At 35.2% G+C, this 20,986-nt stretch overlaps 1 protein-coding gene across 1 annotated transcript in view; it reads right to left on the bottom strand.

The window, feature by feature from the left end:
• The window catches only part of XPO4 (exportin 4), a 163,709-nt gene that overhangs the window by 39,381 nt on the left and 103,342 nt on the right, over window positions 1-20,986 (bottom strand). Inside the window, exons 7-9 of the mRNA XM_053563297.1 lie at window positions 16,962-17,074; window positions 12,383-12,540; window positions 11,962-12,136 (exon numbers count right to left, since the gene is read on the bottom strand). Of these exons, the coding sequence (XP_053419272.1) occupies window positions 11,962-12,136; window positions 12,383-12,540; window positions 16,962-17,074 (446 nt within the window). The remainder of the gene's footprint in view (window positions 1-11,961; window positions 12,137-12,382; window positions 12,541-16,961; window positions 17,075-20,986) is intronic.

Genomic DNA, 20,986 nt, shown 5'->3' on the forward strand with positions numbered 1-20,986 from the left:
GGTTCGAACCTGCCAGCCTCGGTGTATGCGGCTGGTGCCATAAATTTACACTGTGCTACAGGTGCCAAGACCAAAAATGAAAACTTTCTTTATAATGTCTACTGAACAGGAAAGTCACATAGTGATTAATATAGAAGAATTTTTCTGCAGCATCATTTTAAAAAATGCAAATAAATTCACTGAATCATTTCTCCATTATTTTACATTAAAAACCATGATTTCTAACACAGTTAAGCACCTAAGAATATGCTCATTAATACTAGCAATGACTTTGCCTTTACTTTGCCTTTTATTTAAGTATAATTAAATAAAACCTGGAAATAATAAACATCAAAACATTAACTATTAAGTTTCAGAAGATTAAAAGTGATTTAGTTTACTTCCAATTCTTTTGCTTTTTCAAAATTTTTAGAAAAGTATTAAATTTCTGGGAAGTGCCTGTGGCTCAGTGAGTAGGGCGCTAACCTCATATACCGAGGGTGGTGGGTTTGAACCTGGCCCCAGACAAACTGCAACAAAAAAATAGCTGGGCATTGTGATGGGTGCTTGTAGTCCCAGCTACTCGGGAGGCTGAGGCAAGAGAATCGCCTAAGCCCAAGAGCTGGAGGTTGCTGTGAGCTGTGACACCATGGCACACTACTGAGGGTGACAAAGTGAGACTGTCTCTTTAAAAAAAAAAAAAAAAAAATTCTATATAATTAGGTAAAAAGGCATCATATAGTTCTATGTGTGAATCAAGAGATGACAAGATGGGCACTCACACAAATGTACAATGTATGGTACAATAAGAGAAAGAAATACAAACTGTATTCACAGATAAGATTATCCATTTAAAAAAGATTTTAAAGACAAATTATCAGAATCAATGCAAGTTTAGTATCAGCTCAACATACAAATACCAAATGCACTTCTCTGTGTCAGGAGCAATGTGAAAAATAAGGTTTAAAAAAGATACTATTACAATAGCAACAAAAATATAAGCTAAGTAGGAAAAATTTGTTCCTTTAATGAATAAAGAAACTTAATATAGTGGAAATAGTCACCCTTCATAAAGATTCACTATAATCCCAACCATAATCTACCATGAACAGCTCACAAAATTTATATAGACTAAAGGGCCAATTATATCCAAAACTCTTCTTGAAGAATAATGTTCTGCTTCTTACATGGACTTCCCTTAGGACAATGTGATATACAGGCACAGAAATAGACAAATTCATCAATGAAGTGACTGGAGAGCTTAGGAAAGACCCACTCATAGATGAAAACTAGAGTCCTGTATATAATTGAGAAATGAAGGACTATTTAGTAAATGTGGCAATAAAACCTGTTATCCACATGGAAAATAACAAAACTGGATCCCCTACTTGATCGATTTTTAAAAGAAAGGCAAATTTTAAAGGCACAGAAAGGATAGGTGTCTCAAATGAGCAACCAAAATTATAAATAATTAAAAAAAAAATACACAATGAAAAAAACCACCATGAACTCAAATCCAATGTGATATCCAGAATTGGCTCCTGGAACAGAAAAACTGGTTAAATCCAAATAAAACCTAGAGTTTAGTTACTAAGAATATATCAATGTTACTTTCTTAGTTTTAACAAATGAAAGCCAGGCACAGTGTGGCTCATACCTGTAAATCCCAGCATTTTCGGAGGCTAAGACGGGAGGATCACTTGAGCCCAGGAGGTAAGTTACAGTGAGGTAAGACTGCCCAATGCACTCCAGCCTAGGAGTGACAGAGCAAGACTCTGTCTCCAAAAAAAAAAAAAAAGTACTGGCTGGGCGCCTGTAGCTCAGTGGCTAGGGCGCTAGCCACATACACTGGAGCTGGCGGGTTTGAATCCAGCTCGGGCCTACCAAACAACGATGACAACTACAACCAAAATATGGCTGGGCACCTGTAGTCCCAGCCACTTGGGAGGCTGAGAGAAGAGAATCACTTAAGCCCAGGAGTTGGAGGTTGCTTAGTATTATTAGTACCTGGGAAAGCAAATTGAGACCATATTTTATGGCCAGGCACAGTGGCTCATGCCTGTAATCCTAGCACTCTGGGAGACCAAGGTAGCTGAATTGCTTAAGCTCAGGAGGTCAAGATCAGCCTGAACAAGAGGAAGACCATCACTCTATTAAAAAAGAAAAACTAGCCAGGTGTGGTGGTGGTGCACAGCTGTAGTCCCAGCTACTTGGGAGGCTAAGGCAAGAGGATTGCTCAGGCCCAAGAGTTTGAGGTTCCTATGAGCTATGACACCACAACATTCTACCCAGGGCAACAGAGCGAGACTCTGTCTCCAAAAAAAAAAAAAGACATATTTTATACTAGTTAGTTTGACAATGAGTGTCGGTGAGGACATGGATCAATGAAAACTCATACACACCACCAGTGAACATGTACACTGGTCCAACACTTCAGCCAATAATTCGACACTATCTTGTATACCTGAACATTTATATATCCTATGACTCAAAAATTCCACTCCTAGGTTTTTATTCTTTAGAAAATCTCTCATAAATGTACTAAGAAACACGCAGAAGAATGTTTATTACAACTCTGTTTATAAGGCAAATGGAAAACTCAGAAGTCATTTACAACACAACAGAAAAAACAAACTATGCTATAATACTCACACAGTCTTACAGGGATACATACATATGACTAAAAAAAAAGCAAGGGACTGATAAACTTCAAAACAGTGGTCATCTCTGCTGCAGGTGACAGCAGCAAGGGAGATGGAACTCGGATAGAGTACATTGACAACAACAAGAAGGTACTGCAAATGCTCTTGAGTGAGTTCATGCAGGGCCGTTTTATAATAATTTTAGAACTACACATATGCTACACATGACATCATAAAATCAACTGTGGTAGTTTTAAGGTTAACAACAGTATATGTAGTTTTAAGGTTAACAACAGTATATATGTAAAATGATCAAACATGGTGCTCAATTTATTAGCAGCAGGAGAAGGTGGTTTTATTTCAACAAAAATGTATCAAGCACTAAGTACTAAGCACTGGACTATGGAGATGAATACGATACTTTCGTACCATAGACACATCTGTGGCCTGTTTATATATTTAACAAAGCATGTGCTTTGCAGACATCATTTGTTAAGTCTTGACAGTTTATCTTGCCAAAATAAACACAGTGGTAACTTATCTTAAGAGGAATTTAGGAATAGCATCTTCTGAAGTACATGACTCAACAGGGAAAAAAAAGCAGAATATTTTCTAAGACCTATCTTTGTTGTTTTTTAGTATATGTCTAATACATTCTATCATAGTTTAATTATTCACATACAGAAAAGTATAAATAAGAAGTAAATGTATTATATGCCTTTCTAATCCCTCCTATTTAAGAAAAGATCACAGGTAGCCTCTAAGAGCCCCAACTCCTTGGATGGCAATATAAAATAAAGATTGTGGGCTTCTAAAAAAGGCATCTGGTTCTTTTTGGACACTAATACAAGCAACACATCAAACAAAATATGAGAAATTTGGTTGATGACAATTGGCAACTAAATCTTTCAGTCTAATCACGGAGAACTGAAACCTAACCTAGCGCTTTTTCATGATACCCTGGCCCTGCTCCATGGCCACGCTGGCTAAAACCCAGCAGCCAAGCCAGGAGCACGTGCACAGAGATGACTAAGGAGACCAAGCTAGACACTGTGTGCTCATGACCCGGGTATTGTCAGGCCTACTGCCAGAGAGGCTTTGCAGAGGGGCTTAGAGCTAATGAGACTACTTGACCCCACTTTACTCCGTTTAGAAATGCAGAGCACAGAAAGTAATCAAAATATGATATCAGCACTTATCTTTCAATGCCCATAATTAGCTTGGAAGTGTGGAGGAGTAAATTTGCAACCTTTCAGTTGATAGAAAAAAATCTGCTTTTATGTTTTAGCACTTATATTCAATATATTATTCCAAAGTAATGATTAATTTTATTGATGAAAATACTGTTGAATGAAGCATTGGAAAGACAACTTTCACTATATAAAACTGCCCCCTCTTCTGACATTGAATCGAATTTCATAGATTAAAATCTAACATCACTGTATGATTCCAATTATATGACATTCTGAAAAGGGCAAAACTATAGGGATAATAAAAAGATAAGTGGTTGCCAGAGGTTGTGGGAGGAGCAGAGCATGGGATTTTCAGGACGGTAAAACTACCCTATAGGATACCATACTGAGGAATATTATATGTTGGTCCAAATACATTGATCATATAATACCAAGTGTGAACTCTAATGGAAACTATGAACTCTGGGCAAAAATGATGTGCCAAAGTAGGTTTATCAATTTCAACAAAAGTACCACTCTTGTGTGAAATGTTGATGGGAAGGACTATATGTTTGGAGGATAGGGGTATATGGAAACTTCGTTTTTTCACTCAATTTATGTTGTGAACCCAGAACTGCTCAAGAATATAAAGTATATGTGTGTATGTATATATTGTAAAAGTATAGAAGATTGATTATATACTGCAAATAACCCCAAATCAATGTACTCCTAACGAAGATGATACCGTGGTTACTATCAGATATTTGGCTCTAATCCATCCCACAATAGATTATTTTTTTTGCCCATGAATAGCAAATAACCATCATGAAACTCCAAATCCTTTCATGAAATTACGACGTTCTCTTTATCATCAAAACTATCTCTACATGTAAACATAAACAGATAGGAAAAAGTATATAATTCAAAGATAAGAAATACAGTGAGATGAGTATGGGCAATTAATTTTCACAGAAAATTTTATTTATAAGAAATAGCCTTTAAGAACTTCCTTAATCTTACTTAACTTTGACTTCCATATTTCCAGCCTGAGGCTGATGTACTATATTATTCTTTGTAAGAATTTGGGAGTGAAAACAAATTCAACTATCAGAGATTGTAGATGCTGATGAAAAACTGCCAAGAACACTAGCTGAGAAGTTCACTAGCAGCATCTGCTTGTGAACATGATAAAAAACTCACTTGGCCGGAATGCAACAAAAACTTTACTTGCAATAACAGGAGAAGAAAAAAGTCACAGGTAGATTTGGGGAGAAGGTTCTATCAATATACTACATTATTTCTTCTCTTTTTGAGACAGACTCTCACTATGTCACCCTTGGTAGAGTGTTGTGGCGTCACAGCTCACAGCAACTTCAAACTCTTGGGCTTAAGCGATTCTCTTGCCTCAGCCTCCCAAGTACCAGGGACTACAGGCACCCGCCACAACGCCCAGCTATTTTGTTCTGGTTGTTGTTGCAGTTGTCATTGTTGTTTAGCAGGCCCAGGCTGGGCTCAAACCCGCCAGCCTCAGTGTATGTGGCCAATGCCCTACGCACTGAGCTATGGGCACCGAGCCTACATTATTTCTTAATCTGAGTGCTTGATACACAGCTATCTGCTTTATTATTCTTTATATTTCTATAACATGTAAAATCAGTACGTCATATAAATGAAATATTTCATAATAAGCTTCAAACTTACATGCACTGGCACAACCCCATGTCTAATGACAGATCACAAATAATATTCATATGGCATAGTATAAAACATTAACAAGGATATATGAAAGATTAAAGACTGAAAGAGCTATAGTATTATATAGACTTGTTCCTAGTACGTTATTTAAGATAAATATGGCAATAATAAAGAGAAGTGACAAGAATGTCACAAATAAAACTTCATGAACTCTCCATTTAAAAATATATGATTTTAGAAGACTTTGTAAAATGCAAAAGAAATTAACTTATCATCTAGTTACTTTCATTTTTTTTTTCCATCTAGTCCTTAGAGTACAGAATTAATTTAACTTCAGACTACCTATGCAGCTAATAATATTCCTGGCTTCTGAAATTCTCCAAGAAAATTTGATTTAGTAGACAAGTATTTGGTCTGTTAGTAGAATCGTATATATAGATCACTTAAAAAAAAAAAAAAAACCTATTCACCAAAACACTAAGAGTCCAAATTGTAATTTACACAAAGAATTTTGAATGTTACACTCCTGGATTAATATGCTTTCTTCCTTTTGGAAAGGCATGTGAATTTTCAAATTCTTGTAATGTGGTCCAATCATACAATCATAGCTTGCTATAACCTCAAAGTTCTAGGCTCAAGGGACACTCCTGCCTCAACCTCCCAAGTAGCTGGGACTACAGATACACACCATCACATCTAGCTATTTTTTTCTACTTTGTTTTGTAGGCAGGTTCCCCATACATTGCCTGGCTAGTCTGAAGCTCCTTGCATCAAGCGATCATGTTCCTCAGCTTTTCAAAGCAGTGGGATTATAGGCATGAGCCACTACACCCAGGCTGAATTTCCAAATTATTAATGTAAAGGATTATGTACACCATGGTATACTGTGGGTGCTCAATAAATGTTTACATAATTGAAGAGTGGGCTGATGTCTCAGGCACTCACCCAAATTACACGGCATAGAAGGATAATCTCTTCTTTTCTATCTCATTCCGTCACTCATTTTTAAACCTCAGACCCATTGGATCTGGTTATGTTTCTAATGCTAGCATTATAAACAACATAAGAGATTCTGTATAGACTACCAGTTATGACAGTATGTAAGTTTTATTTTAAATCCTCTCTACCCCATTGCAAGTCTAAGAATTCTGTGAAACACTGGTTCTGCACTAGGATTAGTGCAACAGATTTAAACAATCAGAGGTGACTCATACAATTCATAAAAACAATGCGCGGTGAAATTATTTAATGGGATTAAATAAAACACTGAACTAATTTTTAAAACATTTCTTTTTACTAAGAATCTATATTTAAAGTGTAATAATAACTAGTTTTCTTCCAAATATTTTAGTATTAGCTAAAGCTACTGTTACTATTAAAAAGGAGCATGTGGCTGGGCACAGTGGCTCATATTGGTTATCCTAGCACTCTAGGAGACTGAGGCAGATGGATTTCTTGAGCTCAGGAGTTCAACACCTGCCTGAGCAAGAGTGAGACAGTGAGACCCCTGTCTCTACTACAAATAGAAAAACTAGCCAGGTGTTGTGGTGGGCACCTGTAGTCTTAGCTGCTAAGGAGGCTGAAGCAAGAGGATGACTTAAGCCCAGGAGTTTGAAGTTGCTGTGAGTTGAGGCGGATGCCACAGCACTCTAGCCTGAGCAAACTGTGCCTCTTTCTTAAAAAAAAAAAAAAAAGAAAGAAAGAAAGAAGGGCAGCACCTGTGGCTCAAAAGAGTAAGGCACCGGCCCCACATGCGGGAGGTGGTGGGTTCAAAAACTGCAAAAAAAAAAAAAAAACAAGAAAGAAAGAAATATATATACACTTTAATGTACAAGGTCTAAAAAAAACTCACACATTTTTTTTCTTTGAACCTATAAGGCAAGAAAATAAATACATACATATGATATGTAGGGAGAGCATGGACAGGCATCTTGCTCTCTCCAGTATCATCAATCTATTCTTCCCTAGATATCAGAATCATTCTAGAAGGCCAGCAAGGATTTTTCAAACAACTCATCCTTTCATGAGTGAAGGCACAAAGTAGGTTGCTCAGTGACACTGTAATTGTACTAATACTTCCACCATTCAAGCTGAGTATTACTTTCCCTCTGATCACTGACATACCTAAAATTTCTGCTCCCCAATTCTGAATGCGTAATTTGGCTTCAATGTATTCCTTTTCACATCTTCCCTCTTCACAAAGTAATTAGAGAAACTAGATAAGAATCAAGATTATTTTATTTCATTATTATTTTTTTGAAACAGGGTCTCACTGTTTCCCTTGGCAAGAGTCCTGTGACATCACAGTTCACAGTGACCTCAAATGCTTGGGCTCAAGTGATCCTCTGCTTCAGCTTCCTGAGGTAGCTGGGACTGCACCTACAACGCCTGGGCTAATTTTTCTGTTTTTAGTAGAGATGGGGTCTTGCTCTTGCTCAAGCTAGTCTTAAACTCCTGAGCTTAAAGGGATCCACCCACCTCGGCCTCTCAGAGTGCTAAGATTATATAGGTGTGAGCCACTGCACCTAGCCAAGACTGTCAACCTTTAAATGCAATCACTGAACAAATTGCACAATTATTATACTGCATTGCACTCCATAAAGAACTTCCTAATGACTTTATCAAATGACTTGTTCTTTACTACCTTGTCCTGATGGTCTTGAGATTGGGCTACAAATTAACTACAACTAACTATAAAACTCTTCCTTTATAAACAATCTACATGCCACCCCACACACAAGATGCACGTACTTCATGCCATGATGGCTGCACTGTTCGGGTAACTAAATATGTTTCATGGCTTCACTCTGATGCTTCTATTTGTGAGCAGAATTCATTTTTTTTCTTTTTTTGCAGTTTTTGGCCGGGGCCAGGATTGAACCTGCCACATCTGGTATATGGGACCAGCGCCCTACTCCTTGAGCCAGAGGTGCCGCCCAAATTTTTTACTGACAAAAGAAACCAAGAAACAAACTAGAATATACATTTCAGATCATAATCTCCTCAAATTTTGCTGAACCAATTCAAATGTATGTTCTAGTATATTTTATAAAATAGTTGATGTATTAATATGAACAATTACTGTTAGAACTTTCATCTTTAAGGCAATTTTATTTCATCTCTATAATCACTCAGTTCTTCAGTACAGCAATAGATAATAATTTAATTTCTGGGATATAAGGAAAAGATTCTGGGCTTTGGGGAGCCACAAATAATATCAAGAAGCTTTAACAGCCACAGAACAACTTGGCTGAACACTAGCATTGCTCTCTGTAAATAAAGATTCTCAGGTAAATGCAAGTCGAGGTGGTCCTGTTTTAAATAATCTCTTCTCTCACAGGTTAAGCCAGTAGGCAAGGACATACTTCTAAATCACATTAATATCAAGAATTTTTCTTCCCAGGAAGAAACTTTCGTCTTGCTATAGCAACATAATCACCATCAAAGACATGAATTGTTATTTTTAAAAAATATAACTATGTGTATTCCTAAACAAATATAGGTCTGAAAAAAGTATTATCATAAAAAAACCAAGTCGATATGTGAAACCTATTTTCCTACTGGGAAAAGAAACTTTCAATATTAAAGAAAAACAGGAAACATTTCACAAAATTATAATTATAAAACTTTTTTAAAATCAAAACAATTCATTTGCACAGAACAACAAAACTCAACATACGATGCTATGTGGTAAGACAGTACATATAAGCTCTCAATAAATGCTATTATAAGGGTTAATGTAAAAAATTCTTATTCTTCATTTCATCGTACATACTGTACAGGAATTTTCTCATTATTAATCATGCCATAAAGCAGCAGAAGGAATTATTATCCCAACTTTAACAATGAGGAAACATGCTCATAAAAGGTGAGGCAGCTTGTCAAGCTCTTGTACTTCATTATTAACCGAGCCCATAACTATACTGTCACCTTTCAAATTTCAAGATCTTTCCATACCATTTAGACTCCTGAAGTAATTTTTTTTTTATAGTTTTTGGCCGGGCCTGGGTTTGAACCCACCACACTTTGAGCCACAGGCACCACCCCTCAAGTAATTTTTTTTTTTTTTTGTAGAGACAGAGTCTCACTTTATGGCCCTCAGTAGAGTGCCGTGGCATCACACAGCTCACAGCAACCTCCAGCTCCTGGGCTTAAGCGATTCTCTTGCCTCAGCCTCCCGAGTAGCTGGGACTACAGGTGCCCGCCACAGCACCCGGCTATTTTTTTGTTGCAGTTTGGCCGGGGCTGGGTTTGAACCTGCCACCCTCAGCATATGGGGCCGGCGCCCTACTCACTGAGCCACAGGCGCCGCCATCAAGTAATTTTTTTAATATGTCTCAATACTTCAAATTTTGCTTAAAAGATCATGTCTTAATCTATTTTCCCATCTCAGAACTAGTATGTGCTATGTACACAGAAGGTCCAATCTGATTAGGCTGGGCTTGTTTTTCTACTCCTGCTATCAGCTACACACTCCCCAGGCTCCCCCTACCCCCAAGCACACACCAGATACAATGAAAGCATGAGGCTGAAATGACATTTAGGAGAATTTGTTTAGTCTTCAGGCAAGTTACCATGCAGGCGCTACCCCCTTAGCTCTCAATTTACCAAACCTCCATGACCTGGCTTCAATGATTAATGCAAAGCAAACAAATCTCTTCCCTCTGCCCTTTTTAAAAGTGACCAATTATTTTTAAAGAGAAATTTACATATCATAAATAGATCAATTTTTAAAATTGATCAACAGAAACAGCACTTTTCTTAAATGAAACTTACTAGTAACATCATAACTAGAACATGCCTTCTCGTGAAACACAATATACATCTATTTCTCTAAAAATGTGTCTAAGCTTCCCATATTCCAACAGAGAAATTGTTTCTTTCCTAAGCTGTCAATGTCCTAATCAAAATAAATAAATTCTGTGGCAACGCCTGTGGCTCAAAGGAGTAGGGCGCTGGCCCCATATGCCAGAGGTGGTGGGTTCAAGCAAAGCTCCGGCCAAAAAAACTGCAAAATAAATAAATTCTGAACTTAAAATTTGCAAACTAAGAATGTCATATATTAAAAAAATTTAATATTTAAAAAATTTAGGAACATCCTTAACTTACAAACAGAAATTAAAAGGCGGCTGAGTTCCTAAATATGTGACCAACATGCTCTTTAATCCACCTGGCAAAGAGAAAATAAACCAAGGGGGGAAAGGGAAACTACAAAGAAACCATGTTAAATGAAAGCTGACTAGTTCACAATTGATGATCATTTGACAGGAGTCTGAGTAAAGCTTAACTACTTAAAACTTTTCTGGATTTTTATGTTTACCACATAAATTAACCCCCTGAAAAATTCAAACCTAGCATATGATGACTTTCTTTACTGCCTACATTTCTTCTACCATATAAATATTTCTCTGACCAAATTCCTTTCATCAAGTCACCAAAGTACCCAATTACATAAACACAGTCACTTCTGAGTTCTTTATTCTCTGAACACATCTGAAGAGATAAGAAAAAGTCATAGACATGTTGCCAGACCGCCACCAAAACAACTTAGTATTCAATATGAATTTTAACTATATCTACAAATAGTCGTTTTACTCCTAAAATCTACATTTTAATTCATAAAAGCAAAAATTAGTTTCAGCAATTTAATAACTACTTTGTAGGAAAACACCAATTATTTTCCATGATTAATTTAAGTATTCGCAGTAATTGTTACAAAAGCAATTACGTTATCAAGGTGCTTTAGCACATATTTTCTAAAATATAATATTTGGAATATATCCATATTAAAATTTACATTAGAAAATCTATAGTGTTGGCGGCGCCTGTGGCTCAAAGGAGTAGGGCGCCAGCCCCGGCCAAAAACTGCAAAAAAAAAAAAAAAATTTCTAGTATTGGTAGTGGCCTTAATTTAAAGTAAATTCTACCAAGATGTATTATTAAACTATGCCACCAAAAAATAAAAAGCACAGCATAATCAAAATAAGTATTACAATGATTTGAAGCAAACTATACTTAATTTCCAAACAATTCCAAAATAAAAAATTCTCAAAAAAATATATAAAATTACACATAATCACAGCCATAAATTACACATATCACAGAAGTACCCTATCGATTTAATAAATTTGTATTATTAAAATGGACTTTCAACATGTTTAAAAAAAATTTATCAGCTGCATTTAAGATTCACATAATTTTTAATATAAGCATTTCATTCCATTTCCTACATTCAGGTACTAAATTTTCTCAAAATTAAAATCTTAAGACGAATAACTACCAGCTACTAAAGTGATTTTAATCCACTTGTTTTTAAAAGTCATGTTACCCAACACATGTCACCAAATAATTTGTACATATAAACAAAAATGTAATTTTAACAATAGCTAGCACTCGAAATAAAAATGTTCCACCAGCACAGCAAATTTTCTTGTGAAAAACTAATACAAATTTATTTGAAAACAGTCACTTACCACTTCTTCCAATGCTGCACTTCGCCCAAAAGAACAAGTGAGGTGTGTGAGGCAGTTAACAAAGGAGGAGAAAAGTTCATTTGGAATGGCAGTTAAAACATTTCGAGGGAACACAGTTATCAAGTTGCTTATAATGCTGGAGATTCCCACAGCTTCAGAATCTTCTATTTCAATTCTACAAACCAAACAATGAATATTTTTAAGTGACTGTAGAAGAAAAGTTACAATAATTCATTTCTAAACATGCAAATATTCTTACTCATTTTAAATGTCAAGTCTGTGTATTACTGCAAATTACCCACACTTCACTTCAAAATATAAGGGAGAAAAATAAATCACTAGTTTCTTTTTTTCCTCCACTACTGAACACAGAAAAAAACGGAGAGCTCATTTTTCAGTTATAAAGGGCAAGTATACCTACCCATTGATAGTATTCAGTAATCCCTCAATGAAATGTGCTAGATAATCAACTTGTGATCCTTCATCAGGGAAGATGGGTCCATGCAGAGAAGCTAACTGGGCAAGGCACTGTAGAGAATCTTGTGCCATATCTGAATCTTCTCTGATTTTTCGATGTACCTGTTAGAAAGAATTACTAATCCATAAGAATAAATTCTTCCTTTGTAAAGGTCATGTGTCTACATGCCAAATAAGGCAAGAAAAAAATTCACTGTAGCTAGTTATTTCTAGAAAATTAATTCCTGAAGTAAACTGAATTTGAACATTGTCCCTCAGTCCACTTTATATCATAGGCCATGATTTTAAACATATCAATTCATTTTTAACTGAGGGCTACCTACATTTTTAAAAATGAATGTCTCCAGCATGTTATGACAAAGAGAAACAGATGCCAGCCCATCAGACATACTGCTTCTTCTAAAAACAGCAACAACGACAGTCATCTGTATTATGCTAACTATGCCTAGCTACAGCTTCTTGCTAAAGTTAGCAGACAAGTTCAATCAAGAGTATATAAGTGCTGCTTTAGTGGAAGTAAACAGTTGCACACTTAGAAAACCAATAAATGTGGGAGTCATTAGGAAAGTTCTGAAGATATACAAAAATCAAGAAAAGTAAAATCCACACCGATGGAAACAATTAAAGCCCTCCCAACAAAACTGATGAGCCAAGCATGCTGCAATTTGCACGAGTAAGAAAGGACACTGCTGACTGTGTTTGTTGGAAGTGATATAATGGACCATAACACAGTTCATCTCAAAACTTTCGTAGTGATCTATATATTACAAAAATATAGATAAGCAGATGACCAATTAGCTCAGTTAGTTAGAATGTGGTGCTAATAAAAAAAAATCCTTAGACCAATCATTCATTTATTCAACCAACATATAAGTACACTCTTTCATTAATTCTCAGATTGCCTACAATTCATTTGAACTTCATTTTATCCTACACCACTGCCAATAATAAATGCTAAAAAGTTTTAAATAAAAATTTTATTTAAATTATATTTAAATCCATGTAAAAGCTCATCTAGATTTTATTTCAATGATGTAATATGAATGTGACACATCTGGTATACAGTGCTCTCTGTATGAAGGAAATGCTCTTAAAATATTGCTCCCTAATTGCACATTATTGCTATTCTCAGATATTAAAGGTTTTATTTCTGTGGTCTGAAATAATTTAAATAACCAAGAAAACTTAAGTGAAGAAATTATATGATAATTATTAATCTAAATCTACCCAACATTTACTGTGACCCTTCCTTTTCTACTTTCCACAAGCACTTAACTATTCTAGCCCTTTGCTTTCCTACACAACATTCTCTACTTTGTAAATGATAGGTAATACTGATCATTATTCACTATTTGTTTCAGGTTATGTGCACTTTGACTCTGCAAATCATTTATAAATTACTGGAGGTTAGAACATTTCTTATAAGTACTCACTGGTATGCTGGGCCACAATGACCACTCAAATCCTTGCTCACTGACTGATTCCATTAATCCTTAGTCCTTGAACTTCTTAAGGTTCTGGTAATAAAATTTAAAATACTAAAATGACTCTAAAAATTACAAAATTAATAGATCTATTGATATGCTTAAAATGTTATATTCTGTGGACTAGTACAGGCATTGACAAAGAACAGCCCACAAGCCAAATGTGGCCTCCTGCCTATTTTTGTGTGCCTGCAAGCTAAGTTTTTTCATTTTTACATGGAAGAGGAAGCAGAAATCAAAAGAATAATATTATGTGACCTGTGAAAATTCTACAAAATTCACATTTTAACAACCATCAATAAAGATTTACTGGAACACTACCACACCTATTTGTTTACATATCATCCACGGTCAGGGCAGAGTTGAATATAAGCCTATGTTCTGCAAAGCCTAAATTACTTACTATCCGGTCCTACACAGAAAAAGTCTATAAATCCCTGGTCTAGAATACAAATGTTTTTCAAAGTATATTCCAATATATTTTAAGTTTTATATAATAAATTCAGAGTACAATTGACAAATCCAATGTCCACTATATTATGCACATCGTCTAGTTCATGAACTTTTGAGCTCAACTCATAAGTTATTTATCTGAAATCCACAGCTAAACTTTTATCATCTTAACTAGGAATCCAATCAACATTTAAGCATAATATCCAAGGATACATTCTAACAGAGGCAATGTAATCTGGAACAAAAGAAACTCATCTCACAATCTTCTGTACCCAGAGAACCAGATGGTTGTTAATTCTTGGTCTAGAGTAAGGAATGGAAAGAGTACTCTCAATGAAATAGCTAATGCTGACATTGTAACAAAATAAAAACAGATAAGTGTACTTAGAGATTGCCTATATTGCTCAAGCTTAATTGAATATAAAACTCATCATTCTTCTAGAATAAATTTTTGCCCTTATTTCAAAGTCAGCATTACAAAAGAGTTCTATCATATCTGAACATGTATGTCAGTAGAAACTATTACAAACTGAATTCACCACCTGAATATGGGAAAGAGGCATAGGGACTGGAGAAAATCGAGTCTAACAGGACATATGCTAAGGTGAATGGGAAGGCTATTCATCAAGACAAGAAATAAAAAGGAGAAGGAAGTTAGTAAGATGATGAATTCTACTGGAACATGTTAAATCTGAGATGTCCGTGAGCCATCCAAATTGAAACACTCAGTAGCACTTGGATTATAAGGCTCTGGAACTCTTGAGCAGCCTGTGCTGAATATAGACTTAGGAGTCATTGGTGAACTGGTGCCTGAAAGACTACATGTAGAGGAGATAGCCCTAGCAAAGCGTACACAGTCATCAAAGTTGAGATTTAAGATAGGAATTCCAATATTTATGCCATGAGCAAGGAAAGAAGAGGCCATAATGGAGATCAAGAAGAATCTGTCAAAAAGGTAGGAGGAAATCTGATGAAAGTGGGTTTTTTCAAAACCTTATGGAAAAAAAGAAAAACAGAGAAGTCCATAGACTTCTGAAGGGCAAAATATAACCAAAAGTGTTCCAACATACTTACAGTCTTATGATCATCATGTTTAAAGTCCTGATCTGAAGTAATAGTATATTTACATGTTATCTATTCAAATCTAGCACAATAGTGATATCCAGTGGAAAAGTGCTTTAAATTAGCCATGAATTCACATTATAGAAAATAAATTTGACAAAAATTAAATAAAAATATTAGCCATTATAAATCTTACATTAACAGAATTAAAATTGTTCATAAACTGTTTAAGTGAAAATAACTAGTCACAAACATAAAACTGTTAAAATAAAGTAAAAAGGGTTAACTTGCAAATTCAAAAGTTATTTGCATGTGGTAGTTCAGAGCTGACAGAAGCAGCTGTCTAGTTTGTCTAGACAGCTGTTCGGATTTGGTAGAGTTGTTTCCAATACTGCCAGTAAGTTTTTCACCTTTTCAAAAACTGCTGGAGTGGGATCTACTTTTCATCAAGTGCATAATACAAAAACTTGAACTTGGTTTTATATCAAAACAATTCCTGTCAGATGCGGCAGGCAACAGAATTTTAAAATTTAGTTACAATTACCTCTTTGATCTTGATAGTGTTTTTAGTCAGCATTTCTCCAATTTTAAAATGAAAATGTAAGGTAATAAGCACTCAGTCTGAATATTTCTACAGAAAATATCTTTTATGTAACTCAAGGATGGGTAACCTTCTTCTAGATATCTTATAATATATAACCACATAAGTACAATATTTTAAATCGTTCAATCAAAAAAGGCAGTAGTAAGGCTCATCCATAATATTTTTAAAACAATGAAAAGGTAAGAAACTATAATTAATGATTGGGATTAAGCAAGACAGCTTTCTTTTTTCTTTTTAATTGGCCTTTATTTGGGCTTTTGTCCAAAAATCATTATATATAACTAACTTGTACACTTATCCTATTACTGCAAATTAGCACCTAACACACACAGACACATACATATTTTTCCAGATTTTAACTACTTCATTGGGGAAACTCATTGGCAAATGTGAGAACATACTGTTTACCTTTTAACATTTACCCAATAATAAGTTATACTTGAAATAAATTTCTATTCAACTTAACCCATAACTGATAAATATAATCAGTACATAAAAAGTACACTACACTGGAACAGTGCTCAAAATGTGGTACAAACACCTCCTATAGCCTCCTAAGACTCTGTGAGGTTGTCTGTAGGCAAAATTATTTTCATAGTAATAATAACACAGTATCTGCCTTTTCCATTCTCACTGTCATATACTATAGAGTTTTCCTGAGGCCACATGATGTAACTGATTAAAGGCTGCAGAAGGTAACAGCACCTGATAAACCTGACGTAAAGATTTGCAAAAACATAAAATAATGCCACTCTTCTCAGCAAGAATCTCTTTATATAATTTCTGTTTAAGCAAATATATATTTGAGAGAGAAGCTTTCGGACAGAAAAGCAATCGTTCCTATCTTACTTATAAAAAAATACAAAGGCATTTCCCTCTTCCTGCGGCCCTTGCTACTAGAGATGAAGACTAAGACTTACTGTGAAGAAAAGCTCCATAACTCTGCTGTCCAGGAGAGTCTCCCGCCAGGACTCTGTTGGCTTCAATAGCACATTTTGTGAGGATTCAAACATAGCTATATAATGTCTGCCCAGTTTCTGGTGTCAAGGTCAACAACAATAACATTCTTACTTTGTCTAAAGCATAAGTATATCCTAAATATATCAGGAGCCATCCAGAAAGAATGTAATGGTAACAGTTTAAGCCTCTTCACATATGCTACATAATTCATGCATGAAGCTAAGGAATAAAAGGCATTAAGTGCTGAGAAAAAGAATGCTATAGGAATGTAAGATAACAGTTTCATTGTACTTATGTGTCATGCAGCAGGGATACAGAAACTTTGATAACCAGAGATCCAAATCGTGACAACAGAAGGAAAACACTAATTGCAAAAGACATGACAAAATACATACAAAAAGAAGAATCAATTTCTGCAAGTTTGTCTTATTTTCCCCAATATCGTATAACAGCTAAAAGGATATACACAAAACAAACTAGCCTTTTTCCAAAAGAAATATATTCACTGGGAAAAGAAGAAAAACAAAAAAACAAAAACAAAAAAATAAGGAAAGTAAACATACATCCTGTTGAAGAACAAAAACTACCATAGATCACAGAATCCAAATACCAAGTCTAAACAACAAAATAATCCATTGACAAAAAAACATTATAGAAGCTTTTTTAAAATTCCACAGACTAAACAGCAATTTATGGAGCATTCAGGCATTCAGTGTCAAACATGCCTGAAATAGAATACTGTTTTTGACATAAAGTGTTTAAAATACATTTTAGGTGTTTATGAATATAATTCACTCAAAAACACAGCCATAGTAACTGAAGCTTTTTAAGAAATAAAGTTTAGAGCTAAAAACCATACGTATGCCTATTCCATCACTAATCAAATGCCCAGTTAAAATACCTTAACTAGGCAACATTGACATCACTAAATGAGAAATCTTAACAATACTCTACAGTTTGCAAAAATTAGATAAAAATTCAAATGCCGTATTTTCATGAAAGCCCAAATCATTCTTGTTGTTTGTGGGGGGGAAGAGGGGAAGGTTTGAGACAAAATCTCACTCTACTGCCCCGGCTAAAGTGCCTTGGCATCAGCTTAGCTTATAGTATCCTCAAACTCCTGGCTTCAAGCAATGCCCCTGCCTTCAGCCTCCCAAATGGCTAGGACTACAGATGCCCACCACTATGCCTGGCTAATTTTTCTATTTTTTCTAGAGTTCAGGTCTCACTTTTGCTCAGGCTGTTTTCAAACTCCTAAGCTCAAGGGAACCTGCTGCCTCGGCCTCCCAGAGTGCTAGGATTATAGGCATAAGCCACCATGTCCAGCCTCAAATCATTATTTTAAAAGAGAACTTATTAATAACAGAGAAAATTAAAGGCTATGATAACACATTGGGAACCATTTTTAAAAAAGATTTCTGCCTACCCCCCTTTAAAATAGCTAATATTATTTTGTCTCTAAAGAGTAAGGAAGACCACTGTAAGTTGTTTCAAGAAGTCACCTCAAAAATGTTTCAAAATTCCCTTAGACTAACAAAAGTGAAAATCAAACCAAGTTTATTTGAACTTCACTTCTTTCTTCCTTTTCTGCCCTCTTGTGGAGGTGCAGGGAAAGAAGAGAAAGCCAAAAGAAAAGGACCCATTGAATTCAAAATAAAGTACACCTGAATTTTAAAAAGAAGAGAAAAAATTTCACCCCATGAATACTAAGAATTATTGATATGACCTGGGTTCATTTCCTCACTGGGCACTTATTCTGGCCTAACGTTAATGCTATATCCTTCATTTAATACGATATACTAATTGAATACTAGATCCTTAAAATGTGGTTTAAAAATGAAGGCTTGATTATCTTCTATGGAAATAAACTGAAATATTTATGGATCAAATTTACTGACATCTAGGATTTACTTTAAAATACGCCAAGGATGGCAGGGTATAGATAAAGCAAAGCTGGACTGAGAACTTACTGCAGTGAAAGCTGAGTATTCTACATTTGTAAGTCCCTGGAATTTTTCACAATGAGAAAGGGGAGGTGAGGCTATAATATGTGAAATAAATCAAGTAAGGCAATCAATTATTTGTAGTTCGTAAAAATAGACACACATCCTATTTATCCTTTTCCAGTTTTATTTCCCTTTATTTTGAAAATGCCACTTATTTAACTGAAAGGTAAACTTTCAGGTATGCAAACTGTTCAATAAATAATAAACAGCTATCCTAGATACTATGTTAAACAAAAATGCACAAATTATAACAATCTAGTTCCATATTTTAGTTTACCATCTGACATTAAAAATGATACTAAATAGGGCAGCACCTGTGGCTCAAAGGGGTAGGGCACCGGCGCCATATGCCAGAGTTGGCGGGTTCAAACCCAGCCCCGGCCAAAAACTGTATTAAAAAAAGCTAAATTGTTTCTTTTTTAGATAACCAAATCAAACAAAATATATGTATATAACTACTAAACATTTTTAACCCGGACAATAACTTATTAATACTTTGTATGCTTACAAAACAGTGGTTCTCAACCTTCCTAATGCCTCCTAATGCCGCGACCCTTAATACAGTTCCTCATGTTGTGGTGACCCCCAACCATAAAATTATTTTCATTGCTACTTCATAACTGTAATTTTTGCTACTGTTACGAATCGTAATGTAAATATCTAATATGCAGGACGTACTTTCATTGTTACAAAGGGGTCGCAACCCACAGGTTGATTGAAAAAAGCTGTTATAAGTCCCAGCTGCTTGGGAGGCTGGGGCAAAGAGAGTCGCGTAAGCCCAGGAGTTAGAGGTTGCTGTGAGCTGTGTGACGCCACGGCATTCTACCCGAGGGCGGTACAGTGAGACTCTGTCTCTACAAAAAACTAAAAAAAAAAAAAAAAAAAAAAAAGCTGTTATAAGGGCGGCGCCTGTGACTCAAGGAGTAGGGTGCCAGTCCCATATGCCGGAGGTGGCAGGTTCAAACCTAGCCCCGGCCAAAAAAAAAGAAAAAAAAAAAAAGCTGTTATAAAAGGTATCATGATTTTATTTTTAAATTAGGTAGGATATGAGATACAAATGTGTTCATGTAACCATAATAAAATGATTGGCCTCAAAGCAGATGAGTTGCCATTTCAGTAGCTAGCAGAGGCATGCTTCCTCTGGGTAAGAAGGAAAAAATATGTCAGATACTGCAACTATAGGAAATAGATCAAGTACAGATAAAGAACATAGGTGGCAAAACCAAAGGAAATAATATTTTTAAAGTTTGCTACCTTTGGAAATATGGAAAAGTTTATTCCAAGTGAATGAAGAAAGTCTAACAAAGCCTGTCAGTTATAATACAGCAAGGGGACTAACAATGTTTTTTAGTAAGTGGGAGGTGGTAACTCCAAAGATTACTAAATCTTACAAAAGTATCAATAAAAAGAAAAAGAAAAAGAAATCTTACAAAAAGAAAGTAAACCTAACAAAGATTCTTGTATAATTCTCTCCTTTACCTTTTTTAAACTATAAAAGCACATGCTCCATAAAGACTTCTGGATATCAATTATTTATTTAAAGGAAAATGAATATGAGTTTAAGAGAGAGTCTTTTCCAGATATGAAATGGAATTACTGCAATTACCCACCTAAACATCAGGTTCAAAATAATCCTCAAATCTTATTTTTTTAATCTTGGTTTTCCCCTCTCCTATTTTTAAGGATACCACAGTGTCCCTGGTGCCCAACTGTATGGCCTAATTTCTCTAAAAAGTTGATAACCAGAATATTGTTAAGATATGAATTTTTTACATTTAGTCAACAGCATGGGGAGATTTGTGAGTTTAATAGTAATACCTATCAGAAAATACTTTTCCCCGTAATTACTTTAAAAGCCAATGTGAGTTTTGTTTTCTAACTCCAAACCTAGAAAGAATTTTTATCCCCAGCATATTGTTTGCATTCTTTTAACAAAGCACACCTGTAATAACACCACGCGAAAAGGCTACAGTATATTT

This window comes from Nycticebus coucang, chromosome 15 (genome assembly GCF_027406575.1).
Source record: "Nycticebus coucang isolate mNycCou1 chromosome 15, mNycCou1.pri, whole genome shotgun sequence".
Lineage (NCBI taxonomy): Eukaryota > Metazoa > Chordata > Mammalia > Primates > Lorisidae > Nycticebus > Nycticebus coucang.